Here is a 13275-nt window from a genome sequence, read left to right as displayed (position 1 = left end):
AGGATGCACTTCACTCTTGTCTAGTTTTCATGCTGAGCATCCCATTATACTTTTTTTATGTTCACACATTAAAAAAAAAATTCTGGTCATTATTGTGGATGTGACTAATGCTTTGTTTCAGTCGAGCCAAATTGAGTCTGAACCTTTTGTTTAGGCTCCTTTTATTCTGGAAGACTTCCATCCTCTTGAGGGAGGTTACCTCATCCACAAAGCCTTAGTTTTAATAGTTCCCCCCTCAGCCTGTGTGTGGGTGGGGCCAGGGTAAGATGAATGACTTGCGGTTGTCAGCATGTGCCCATTTCAATAAATGAATTAATAATGGATATGAATTGGCTTTTGTTTGAAGTGTCAAGATTTTGCAGTTCTGCAATATATGAAAATCCTTAGGGTACCAGGTGGGAGTGTAGATTACTGAATTATCTATACCCATATGTCCAACAAGTTTAGGTTTTCATTCATATATATAATATATATTATATATATTATATATGTATATGATACATATCATTTTAAAACTGCTGATGATATTTGCTTATATTTTTCTTTCTTATTTTTTCATTTTCTATAAGAGGAAAATAAAGGAAATTTCTGGTTAATTGGCGGTTCTTATCTAGCAGGACTTTGTGCTTCTAACATAGAAGTATTTGGAGCTCATCTGGCTCTTCTGCATCTCTCTGAATATTCTAGGGAGATGGTGCCAACAATGAAAGAAAAAAAATACCATTGTTCCTATATTTATCTTCCTTGTAGTGTTACTAAAAGGAAATTGATGATTTATAGTCTAAAGGTTAGTTCAAAGGTAATAACTTCCTGGAATTCACTGTAGATGAAAGATGCTCTAGAAATATACTGCAGAATATTTTTATCTGAGCAACCACATGTTTGATTCATATACTGAATGTTCTTATCTCATATGTTAACTTACACATTTCTAGATGTTTTTTCATTAAATCGACCTTTAGGCATTAACATTTTTCTGGTCATGTCCAGAGGTCTTCTTAAGTTGGAATTTGTTGTTCCACGTGTCCTGAGCCCATGTAGATGCACAGGTTGTGTGCCATGAAGTCATGCTCTTCCTTCCTTCTCTCTCTGCCTGGTTCCTGACCTCTGCAGATGTTGATGAATGTACAGAGAACAGATGTCACCCTGCAGCTACTTGCTACAATACCCCTGGCTCCTTCTCCTGCCGTTGCCAACCTGGATATCAGGGGGATGGATTTCAGTGCACACCTGGTAAGGTTTGGAGGCACATAAATCTCACTGCTTCTTCAATGATGTCTTTCTCTGAATCTTGGTCCACTCTTTATTTAGCCTAGTCTTGGTCCACTCTTTATTTAGCCTGGTCTGGGATATTAGGGGGTGGATTATTTCTTCAGTTACCTCCTGCTGACTGCTTTCCTGATGGCTCACTGGCTATTACATTCATGGAGACCTAGAGTTTGTCCCATCCCTCATCCTGCCTAGTAGCTGCTCTGATTAACTGCCCTAGTGAGCCATTTGCTTTGATGAATGTGATTTAGATGAGATGTTGAAAAGTTTATTAAATAGGACTCATGAGCCAGGAGTGAACACCCAAGGGTGTGACTGTCACTGACCTGGGGCTTCTCAGATTTAAACTCTGGGGCTCAAGGGATAAATGGAATTTGACTTGTTCTCTCCAAAGTCTTCTGGGATATTTGGGTGGATGCCATGAATGGCTCTTCATTTTATCCAGACAGCAGTAGGCCCTTGAAGGCTGAGGAAAGGGCTTCTGTCCACTTAACAGTCATCTAGGAACTTAGAGAGTAAATTGAGAGATAAGGTAACAAACTAGCTAAATAGTGGCAGAACATAAATGAGAATTCAGGACTCTAAGATGCCAGTGCCTTTTTCTTCTTTTCACATGATATATTGTCTTCCAATTGTAGAAAAAATAGCACAGGAGGCTTTGATCTTAGCTGGTTAAAGTCGATGGGTTGCTCTACTTGTTATTTCTCCTTTGTGTCTCTCTTTGCCCTGGTTCCGGAAGACTCCACCTCTGGACTGAAGCCCTGCGAACACCAGCAGCGCTATGCCCAGGCACAGCATGCCTACCCTGGGTCCCGGCTCCACATCCCCCAGTGTGATGAGCAGGGCAACTTCCTGCCCCTGCAGTGTCATGGCAGCACTGGCTTCTGCTGGTGTGTGGATCCTAATGGCCGCGAAGTCCCTGGCACCCAGACTCCGCCTGGCTCCACCCCACCTCATTGTGGGCCACCACCAGGTGAGCCCACTAGGAAAGAAAGCTGGAACAGCTTGGTCTGAGGCTCAAGAAGCAGAAGGAGGCTGTGGACTGTAAGCCCTGCCCAGGTCATGGAAACATGGGGATGTCTGGCCACCGTCCTTTGATAGCCTCTTTCCTCTGTGGAACACTTAGATAATATGTGTACTCATATGTGCATGTTTATTATAGGGACATATATACATGTGACATGTGACATATGGGATCTGTTACACACTGAGCTCCAGCCCCTTAGATCCTTTTTGAGTGCCAGGCTGGAAGTTCAGATTATCTAGGTCAGGCTGAGGTCACACTAAGATCTTATAGAGCTAGAGGACCTTGACAGTCTAGAGTTTGTCCAGAAGGAAAACTGCCTTCCTATGTAACTCTTACTTAACTCTGCCTTCTGAATTGCAGGATGCAGCCTTGAAGCCCTGTTTATGTGGTTAGGAAATATAAGTAGGAAACTTATGGGTAGATCAGTTAGTTTTCTCTAACTGAGTGACCCCAGCCCTCTCCAGTCCATCCAGCATGTTGACAGGGAATCCCTCTTGCCTAGGCCACCTTTGTAAGAGGCACAGGAATCTGTTTTTGTTCAGAAGATGAGGGACACTGATGGTGAACATGCCTGTTGTTCTGGCCGTCAGGTTAGGGCATAGTTAGCGAGTGTCCACAGTTGATGGCAATAGCAGGCAGCTAAGGCATCTTGCTGTTACTAGCTGAGTTGTGTGAAGCTTTTTTTTTTTTTTTCCTCTCTTTATTTTGGAAGAACTGATATAAAGATCACAGGATGTGTTTGCCTTGATGAATTATGGCCAAAATGATTCCTATAGCCACAAGCTTGCTATTCAAGATCGATTTTTATTATTGAGAAAGGTTCCAAAAGTATTCATCTTGGATTTTAATGAGTAAATAGAGAATCTTAATTGTTATGGCCAGGACTTCAGTGCTTCTGAGAATCATGTGGGTGAAAATTGGTAGTGGTTTGATATATAGCAAAATTCCCAATTTATCTCTGTCCCTATTTTTAGGAAAAAATTCTGCATATTCAAAAGAGTGCAGAGCCGGGTACGGTGGCACATGCCTGTAATCTCAGCAGCTTGGGAGGCTGAGGTAGGAGGATCACAAGTTCAAAGCCAACCTCAGCAAAAGCAAGACATAAGAAATTCAGTGAGACCCTGTCTCTAAATAAAACACAAAATATGGCTAGGGATGTGACTAAGTGGTTGAGTGCCCCTGAGTTTAATCCCTGGTACTGCCTTCCTTCCCGCACCGCCCCCCGCCCCCCAAAAAAAGAATGCCAAGAAATCCTGTTTCACTTATGGCTTCTCTTTAGAAAGTCTAGGTTCCACTCCAGCTGGAAGGTGCCTTAGGGGACAGGTTCAGAGTTCTATTAAGTTTATTAAGACAAGCATGTGTTAAGGACAATGATTCAGACTGAGAAGTTAATGACTAAAATAGGGACACATTCCTTTGTGCAGACTTTCTCATGGTCCAGACTTCTCTCTTGGCACTGGTTTGGCCTTGGCTGCCATTTCTAACTAATCTCATCTGCATAATGGGGTCAGCTGTAGGGGAATGAGGATGTTCTGTGCCCAAGATTTTGGGATATTTAAGCCCCTGCCAAGCAGAAGAGGAAAAAAGAAATCTATGATTGGATTGAGAAGTAGCTTCAAAGAGTAAGGAATGAGGGATGCCCACATTATGAGTGGTTTGAGATCCACTCCCCAGAAACTGACTCTGCCCTGTGTCTGCATTTCCAAACCAAGAGATGTGCCTTGGGTGGTCTCTTGAACAAAGAATGCATCCTCCAATTCAGAATATGGAGCAGGGTGGTGTTGGGAGCTTCCTCACGGTGTCCCACCCTGAAGTGGATGACAGGTATGTGGGAAGGTAGCCTTCTGTTTCCTGGTTCCTGGAGCTGTACTGGAGTGGGAAAGTCAAGTCCTGCTTCTCCATGAGGTCTCAAAGCTTTGCTTCCTGTGGGTCAGGAGTTGTAGTTGAAACCGAAGGGTTTCCTCTTCCCCTAAACCGGGTGAGCCTTGCAGTGGACCTAGTTGAGTTTGAATACGGAAGATTTGATTCACCATCTTCCTGCTTCCCAGAGAAATTGTCCCTGCTGCAGCTGTATTTCATGTTTCCAATTTTGTTCTTCGAAGTCATTAGAGGGTTTTGAGCAAAGGAGTTGCAGGAAATGCCTTGTTTTAAATGAACCATTTTGTCTGATGGTTGAGTTTACTCTGGTTTAGAGGGAGGGAAGGCCCAGGAGTTTGGAAGCAGGAAAATCAGTGCAGATGTACAAGTAATCCCAGTGGGAGACGATGGTGCCTTGAGCACAGCGATGGGGTGGAAGTGGTGAGAAGTGAGATGTTCAGAATGTCTTTGAACTTGTATTTGACATATCAGATATGAAAAGCAGAAGAAAGGAGTCAAGAATGAATTTGCCTGAGAAATGGGGAAAGTAGAGGGCTATTTACTGATATTGAAGAGACTAGAGAAGAGCAAGCTTAATGGGGAAAGCTGAGGACCAGGTTCTGTTAGTTTCTGAGATTTCTATTATGCATCCAAATGGTGGCAGCAAGTAGATACTTGGTTGTGTGATTCTGCAGACTGCAAGCTTTGAGTTACAGGAATTAAAAAGGAAGGAGAAGCATCTCCTCTTATTTAAGTCTTCTAGGTAAATTTTATCATAAATGAACATGTTAATTCAGCGACCCATAGCAGTCTTTTCAGACAGAAGCACCCATGTTTGGGAAGTCGTCCATAGCCCTGTGACAGCAATCCAGGAGGGGACAGCTTTGTAGATGAAGTCAGTAAGGCTTCAGTCACTGTGTGGGCTGGGAAGGAAGGGATAGGAGGGGAGAATGCTGAAGAAAAGAGTAGCAATGTGGCAGAAAGTTAGAACCTGCAGAAAAAAGTTCAGCTTTGACAGTCCCAGGAGTAGAGTGGCTGAAGTACTTCTAGAAACCAGCTAAGAGTTTTAAGTTCCTTTCTACCACCTCTACCATGCTGTGCACACTAATTACAGTAAGTCTTACTTTTCCTCAGTGTAGTTTTACATTTTAAGGCCATGTAGCAGAGCCAGGCTTTTAGCAATGACTCTGAGACACAGGCCAGGTTCAGGATGGCCTTCTCAGCAACAGGTCCTGGAGCTTGAAGCAAGGGAGAAACAATTGGTTTTTAAGCATCACATAGGCCACTGAGTCCCCAAAGTCTGCACAAGTGCTCTGTCAACACAGGTCTCCTTTGGTGCAAGCAGTTGTTCACATGGCTTCTGCTGGCCTGAGCAAGATCATCCTCCTCCCAAGGCAAAGCAAACTCTGCCCTGTGGATCTTACCTCCTCTCATTCTTTCCTCATGTGGCGGGGGTTGGATGGCAGATTCTCCTGGCCTGGAGAGACAGGAGCATCAAAAGGATCTCTTGTGATTCCCATAGAGAACTTCTTATAACACATTTGCTTCCCTGGCTCAATATCTAGGGGTTTGTGACCTCATTACTGGACAGTAGGAGGAAGGCCAAGAGGTCATGTGGGGGACCTTGTGCTACATGCCACACTGTTTTGGGATGGCAATCAAAGACTCTTTGTTTCCTCATCTGCTCAGAGCCCACCCAGAGGCCTCGCACCATCTGTGAGCGCTGGAGGGAAAACCTTCTGGAGCATTATGGCGGCACGCCCAGAGATGACCAGTATGTGCCCCAGTGCGATGACCTAGGCCACTTCACCGCCCTGCAGTGCCACGGGAAGAGCGACTTCTGCTGGTGTGTGGACAAAGATGGCAGAGAGGTGCAGGGGACACGCTCACAACCAGGCATCATCCCTGCATGTAAGCACTGAGGACAGTCCAAACTCCCCTCAGCAGCACTGAGGTCCTTCTGCAGGGCTGCTGTCCGCTGTGGGTGATGGGGTCTGGCCAAAGAAGTCACTTCATCAATATACTGTGTTGATTTATAAACTGGTCCCCCTAATAGCTCAATTTGGATTTAATGTTGGTCTTGTCACTAGTGGTTAGGACAGTATTTGGAACAGCTGGAACTCCATTCAACATGTTATTTCTCCTGCTCCCCAGTCCAGGGTGAAAGGGCAACATCCCCTGGGGACCCAAAGAGGTTTCTTCCTTTCAAAAACAAAAACCCCTCTGCTTTGTTCTGAGGGAAGCATTTTGGTGCCTCCTTTCTTAGTAATTGGCATGATTTACATAATTGATCCTTGAAAAAACCCTAGAAATTAGAATTTCTTTTGAAGAACATCTGGAGCACATCTGTCTAGGGTGAAGAAATTTTGATATTTTTGGATGTTCTGGGATGTGAGAAAGTAACTTTTCTTCCTCCCCACCCACCTGTTTCCTCTCTTCCCCCTCCCCACCCTCCCACTCTTTCCCATGGCCAGGTATACCCACGGTCGCTCCACCCACCGTCCGGCCCACGCCACGGCCTGATGTGACCCCGCCATCAGTGGGCACTTTCCTGCTCTATGCCCAGGGCCAGCAGATCGGCCACTTGCCCCTCAATGGCACCAGGCTTCAAAAGGACACCGCAAAGACCCTACTGTCACTGCATGTAAAGTGGAGTTCTCAGGCAGGGTGGGGCTGCAGGGCTTTCTGGAGGCCCTCTGTGGATTAAGCCAAGGATATCGGGTCAGGAAATCCCTGAGGGCTTTTGCAATTTTCATGGGTCCAGTGCCACCACCACAGAAGTGGGGCTCTGTTGCTGGGAGTCACATCTGACTGACCACAGATACGCTCTCCTGTGGGCTCATGGGGTTTCAGATATATGGAAAGGGAGTTTCAGACCTGTCAGGATGTGGAGGCTGTGTGGTGATCCTAGGGAAAAGTGACAGAATCTCAACTGGAGTTTCCAGGTCACAGACATTTCCACACAGGTCCTGGAAGCCAAAGGACAGGAGGTGGTAGCTCAAGGGTGGCTTCTGTGGTCAGTTAAGAAAAACAAGTAGAAATGAGCTAAGCACTGCATCACTGTCACGGCTCTCCCTGCCCATTTTGGTTGTCCCTTGACTCACCTCTTTCCTAACTGTCTCAGACTCCATCTTAATGAAGATCTGGGGAGTGTGCACTGCCAGCAAAGGAGTGTGTGGAGCTTTCCCTCTTGGGGGCTTGCCTCTTCCTGAACCAACAGCTTCCCTATTACCAAGACAGCCCGATTTGGAAGGAGGGATTTTTTTTTTTTAATCTAAAATGGGGAATAAAAAAGGAGGCTCTGCAAAAAAGGCATTGACATGTACAATGGAAATATTCTATTTCTAAACTGCCCACCATGAGAAAGAATAGTTTAGGGTTCATGTTTATATTTACTTCTATTAGTGAACTACTAATTGGTGGCAAAGAAGCTTCAAAGCAGTCAGTTATCAGAAAAAGATGTTTTCTCTACCTTTTTAAGGTTTGAGAATGTTTTCCCCATGAACTCTAGCATACTGTTTTGTAAGCTTCTTCAGAAGAGGCAGAAGCTAAGAACTTGCCATTGTGTCAAGCTAACATCATTTATTCTAATCACTGTCAGATGCTTGTGTATTTCTGAACATGCCCCTGGCAGGACAGGATGGTGATGGAACAGGAAAAGATGGACATGTGTCGCAAGCACACCTTAGGGAAATTTGCTTCAACTGGGACATTTTCCCCAAGAAACTTATTTTATGAATTCCATGATTCCCTGGGCTAATGAAGTCCGTATGAATGTGCATATTGCCTGGGACAGATGGCTTTTTAATTTTAATTTTCCAGTGAAAGTAACATTCTTAGACTCCCCCTATATAAACTGCCCACTTTTTTTGTTTTTGTTGTTGTTGTTGTTTTTGTTTTTTGGTTTTTGGTTTTTTTTTTTGGTACTGGGATTGGACTCAGGGGCACTCAAGCACTGAGCCACATCCCCAGCCCTATTTTGTATTTTTTTAAAGACAGGGTCTCACTGAGTTGCTTTGCACCTCAGGCTGGCTTTGAACTTGTGATCCTCCTGTCCCAGCCTCCTGAGCCACTGGGATTACAAGCGTGCACCACCACGCCCGGCAAGCTGCCAACTTTTTCGAGCCAAATCCTGCATTGTACAGTCTCTGGCAGTGGCTGCTGTCTTAGAGGCATAAGTCAAGCCAATCCCCAGGAGGCTTTCTTGGGCAAGAAAGGACCTGGTGTGATCTCCGGGATAGTTAGATGGCCTCTGATGTTACTTTGTACTTCTGCTGGGGTTCTTAGCAGGAGGTGGAGTTGGAAACTGAAGCAAGTCCTATGTGTAGTTGAGGAAAGGAATATCACAACCCTGACATTTTAAAATAAAAGATGTTGTTGTTATTTAGTAGAAAGGAATGAGGGGAGGCCTCACTAGCCAAAGATTGGAAGATCGAAATTCCCCAATTCCTAAACCCATTAAGTTAGACTTTTTATGTAGTACAACTGAAGACTTGCTTTGTATTAAAGATTAGGAGCAGAGTACAGCTGATTGCATCTCAAGTAGGGGAAAGACCTCACTCAGCCTATGTACAGGGGTGGGGACGATAGATTTTGTTGGCATATATTGGCAAATTTTAGAAAGGCTCTTTCAAAAGTGGTAACATCTAAAGGGATTATTTTGCTCCAGTAAGTGTTAAGGCCTTTGCTTAGACTGTCTTCTACTTACTGACAGGGCTGGGTTTCCCAAGCAAATTATTTTATTTTTACCAGCAGTGGTAACACCATTTCTTGAGGGGCTTATTGTATACCAGTTTCTGATTAGGATACTTTATAAGAATTTATGGTATTTAAAAAATTTTTTTTAGTTGTAAATGGACACAATACCTTTAATTTAATTTATTTTTATGCAGTGCTGAGGATCAAACCCAGTGTCTCACACATGATAGGCAATTGCTCTACCACTGAGCCACAACCCCAACCCAAGCATTTATGATATTTTTATAGCAGTCATTTGAAGTAGGTATTGCTACTAGCCCTGTCTTATGAATGAATAAATGAAGGTATAGAGACTTAAGTACCAGAGTCTCACAGTTATTAAGGGGCTGAGCCTGGCTGTGTGACCCCAGGGAGATCTCCACTGCCTACATGAAAAACCACTCTGCTCTACTGTCTGAAAGACCACAATCCAGAGCAGCTTGTAGCCAACGTGAACATGAACTTAGTGGGGATGGGGGTATCCAAAGATCCTAATGCTTCTAACTTTATGATTGGTTCACGAAGGGCTCCATAGTTGTGGGAATTGACTACGACTGCCGGGAAAGGATGGTGTACTGGACAGATGTTGCTGGACGGACAATCAGCCGGGCCAGCCTGGAACCAGGAGCAGAGCCCGAGACTATCATTAATTCAGGTCAGCAGCTTCACTCTGCAGACACTTTGCATTTCCTTTGATTGAACTAAGTTACTTGCCTGTTTTATGCCAAAGGCTCCCTCGGTTTTCATCTATCAGGGGAGATTAAGTTCCATTCAAGTCATTTTGTTGAGTTATATCAGACCAGCTTCTCTATAAACAAACCTATTCAAACTTAAGGAATGAAAGAAATCACTACTGCTACCATGAGCTCTTCTCAAAAGAAAGGGCTCAGGGTACAAATGCAAGGCATAGTGAATTTATGCTACTTGTCCCCTAGCACATTAGATGTTTGGTGACATCAGGGTGGTAGTTCTATTAGTATACATAGATGATCTAAAAAGAAACAAATGGGTGGGTTCCTCGATTAATCTGCCTTTGGTGACTTAAAAGATTCTTCTTCTCAGGCTTTTTTTTTTTTTTTTTTTTGGTAAACTGTTCAAATATGACAGATCTCTCTGCTCTAGTACACTCTTGATGCCCTAAAATTCTGCAGCCCTGCCTTCGCTTTATTTCCAGGTTTGATAAGCCCTGAAGGACTTGCCATCGACCACTTCCGAAGAACAATGTACTGGACAGACAGTGGCCTTGATAAGATAGAGAGGGCCAACCTGGATGGCTCCAAGCGCAAGGTCCTCTTCCATACAGATCTGGTGAACCCCCGTGCCATTGCTGTGGATCCAATCAGAGGGTCAGCCCGGCTTCCCTAATTCTCCTGTTACCTGAGGAACCTGAATTTGAAGCCCCTGGATTTTAAATAGTGTGGGGAGGATCAGAATAAGAGAGTAAAAGCTCAAATGCATTAACCTCAATATTTATTGAGGATCTACTACTAGGTGCCAGGCACTGTTTTAGGCAAAGACAAGGGTCTGTTCTTTCATGGAACTTGCGTTCTATTAGGAAATAAGACCATGAGCAAATAATATTTGGCTGTGATGTGATATGTGGAGAATTCAAAGTGTTGTGAGAGGGACTAGGGACTGCTAGATCAGATGATCAGGCAGGGCCTCAGGAGATGACATTTACACTGGAAAAAGCAAGTTCATTCAGCACATTTAGAAACCACAGTGCTAAAGCCACAGCAGGGTTTTCCTTTGTAACCAAAGCTCAGACAATGGGCATTTGAAAGTCAATATAAAAATGTTCCCACTCTGTGACAATTACTAAGGACACTAACTGGGACGTATAGGACTTAATGGAACCAGGAAGGATTTTTATTCTTGAGAAGCTCTTGCTATACCTAAGTGGAGCTTCTACCAAACAAAATTCTACAGTAGTCCTTCATATCAGTAAAGAAGTTTTCAGTTTGGAAATCTCAAAAACACTTAAGTGCAAAGCCTCAAAGGTAGTTCTGAATTTGGGATTCCAAAGAATTAAAAACCTTTTAGGAACCTTGTTTTTATTTTGGTGATGCTGGGGATTGAACCCAGAGACTTGTGCATGCAAGGCAAGGACTCTACCAACTGAGCTATACCCCCAGCCCAGGAACTCTATTTTGATAAGCTTGCCTTTCTAACTTTTGCTTCTTGACATGAAACTGGGGAAGAGCTGCTGAGCAGATCATGTGTCCATGACCTAGAGGAAAAGGCATATTTCAAAGCTAACATCCAAATCACTGCTATGAGTTTAAAAATAAAAGTAGAACTTCATTTTTATCAAGATGGAAAATAATAATGCTAAAGGACTTTAAAAAAATTTTAGTGAAAACAAACACCTTCACATATGTAACTAAATCTTAGTTGTTAAACCTTCCTGGATATTTTACCCTTCTAATTTTCTTCTTTAAGAAATCCATGAATAATTTATGTCAAATGTTATATGTCTGTGTGAGCTTTGCAAAATTCACTGTTTTCAGTACCTTAAATCATTTTGGAGGAGATAGGTTACAAATGATAAAGCAATGATATGCATGCCCTACCCTCTCTCTGGCTGCCTTTATCTTAGCTGGAAGTGGAAACTGCATTCTGGGTTTCGCTCTCAGCCTTCATCTGTTAGGCATAAGCAATGAAGCTTTCAACAGAGGAAACCCATGATCTCTTCCTCTTTGCTCTTCGAATAGTTCAACTAACTATAGCTTTTATAAAACAGTATTTTATAGATGATGCTTTCATCATTACTTCTCTAAAAATCTTTTTTCTTTAACATGTAACCTATTTCCAATTGAGATAAATTTCTAGTCATATCTGTTATATGAGAATTTTGCATATTTAACAGGGCATTTAAAAGGTAAAGTGCTTGGCTTAGTGTTTCTATCCCTGGGGGCCAGGTGTAGAATAACAGAGGTTCCTCTTTGGCAAGTACCACAGAGTATTTTCCTTGGAAGATCTCCCTCTTAATTCCTTGGCCCCGGGGGATTTGACAAGTTCCATAGTTTCTAACAACTGCATTTCTTTGGATTCTAGGCCCAAGATCCAGTTCAACATTTCAATAAATTAAGGGTTTCTGGGCGGTTGAATCAGAGTGTCTAAGAAGCAAGAATTTTGATAGACTTAAGATAAATTACTTCTTTCACACATTTGCAAATGTCAGAAAACCTTGTGTTACAGGCAGAAGTAGGATATGACTAGTTATCTATTTCTGTGTAACAAATTGTCCCCCCACCAAATTTGGCCATTGAAGACAAACATTTACTATATCAGTTTTTGTAAGTCAGGAATGTGGGTACAGCTTAACTGAGTGCCTTTGGCAGTCTCTCTCACGAAGCCCTAATTAAGGCATTGGCCAAGCTGCCGTGATCTAAAGGCTCTGCTGGAAAGATGCACTTCCAAGCATTCATGAGGGCTCTTGGCAAACTCTGCCCTTGCTGGCTATGGACAGAGATACAAATTCCTTGGCAGATTGGTCTCTTTATAGGGTTGCTTTCAGCATCGCATATACCTTCCTTCAGAAGAAGCAAGAGAAGGAACCTATGACAGAAGACAGTTTTTTGAAACCTAATACTGGAAGTGATATCCCACCACTTCAGCCAAATCTAGCCCAAACTTAAGGGGATTCCTTAAAGATGAGAATACTAGAGGATGGGGAATTATTGGCAGCCATCTTGGATGCTACCTACCACAAGCTGTAGCTATCATTCTTTTTTTGTGGTGCTAGGGATTGAATCCAGGGCCTCCTGCATGCTAGGTAAGCATTCTACCACTGAGCTACATCCCAGACCCAGAAGCTATGCTTTTACATTCTTTTTTAAAATTTATCTACAGCAACTTGTACTGGACAGACTGGAATAGAGAAGCACCTAAAATTGAAACATCTTCTTTAGATGGAGAAAACAGAAGAATTCTGGTCAATAAAGACATTGGATTACCCAATGGTTTAACTTTTGACCCCTTCTCCAAACTGCTCTGCTGGGCAGATGCAGGTAATACTGATGGAATGCAGATATATAACCCTATGTTATAGTGGGGATGTATACTGTGATAGATTTCATTAAAAAACACAAATTTTGTCATGTAGATCTTTTGAGTTAAATTTATAACAGTATAACAATCTGTTTGGTCTATAAACTTTTAAAGAACATTTTGTAATAGTTCTTATTATGAGCTTGGGTGGGGGGCGGTTTGGATTGGGGGATGCTGAATTAGACAGTAAGTCTCTACTGTTTAACCTCAACATGGGCACCTGGCATACTTCTCAAGCTAAAATATTAGCCACTGTTGAATTGACAAGCTTGGATAAACCAATTAAGGTTATTCTGCCTTTTGGGGGGACCAGTATTACAACTTAACACTTG

The 13275-nt window shown here is 43.0% G+C and overlaps 1 protein-coding gene across 3 annotated transcripts in view; it reads left to right on the top strand.

The window, feature by feature from the left end:
* Positions 1 to 13275, top strand: part of Nid2 (nidogen 2) — a 61234-nt gene that overhangs the window by 44258 nt on the left and 3701 nt on the right. For all 3 annotated transcript variants that reach the window (XM_046461276.2, XM_046461274.2, XM_046461275.2), the window contains exons 12-18: positions 1114 to 1233; positions 2009 to 2242; positions 5843 to 6064; positions 6628 to 6797; positions 9416 to 9545; positions 10065 to 10236; positions 12746 to 12903. In XM_046461276.2, the coding sequence (XP_046317232.1) occupies positions 1114 to 1233; positions 2009 to 2242; positions 5843 to 6064; positions 6628 to 6797; positions 9416 to 9545; positions 10065 to 10236; positions 12746 to 12903 (1206 nt within the window). The remainder of the gene's footprint in view (positions 1 to 1113; positions 1234 to 2008; positions 2243 to 5842; positions 6065 to 6627; positions 6798 to 9415; positions 9546 to 10064; positions 10237 to 12745; positions 12904 to 13275) is intronic.

This window comes from Marmota monax, unplaced genomic scaffold (assembly GCF_021218885.2).
Source record: "Marmota monax isolate L192 unplaced genomic scaffold, Marmota_monax_Labrador192_F-V1.1 WCK01_AAM20220418_F8-fsc00001, whole genome shotgun sequence".
Classification (NCBI taxonomy): Eukaryota; Metazoa; Chordata; class Mammalia; order Rodentia; family Sciuridae; genus Marmota; species Marmota monax.
This window is presented reverse-complemented; position numbering and strand designations above follow the sequence as displayed.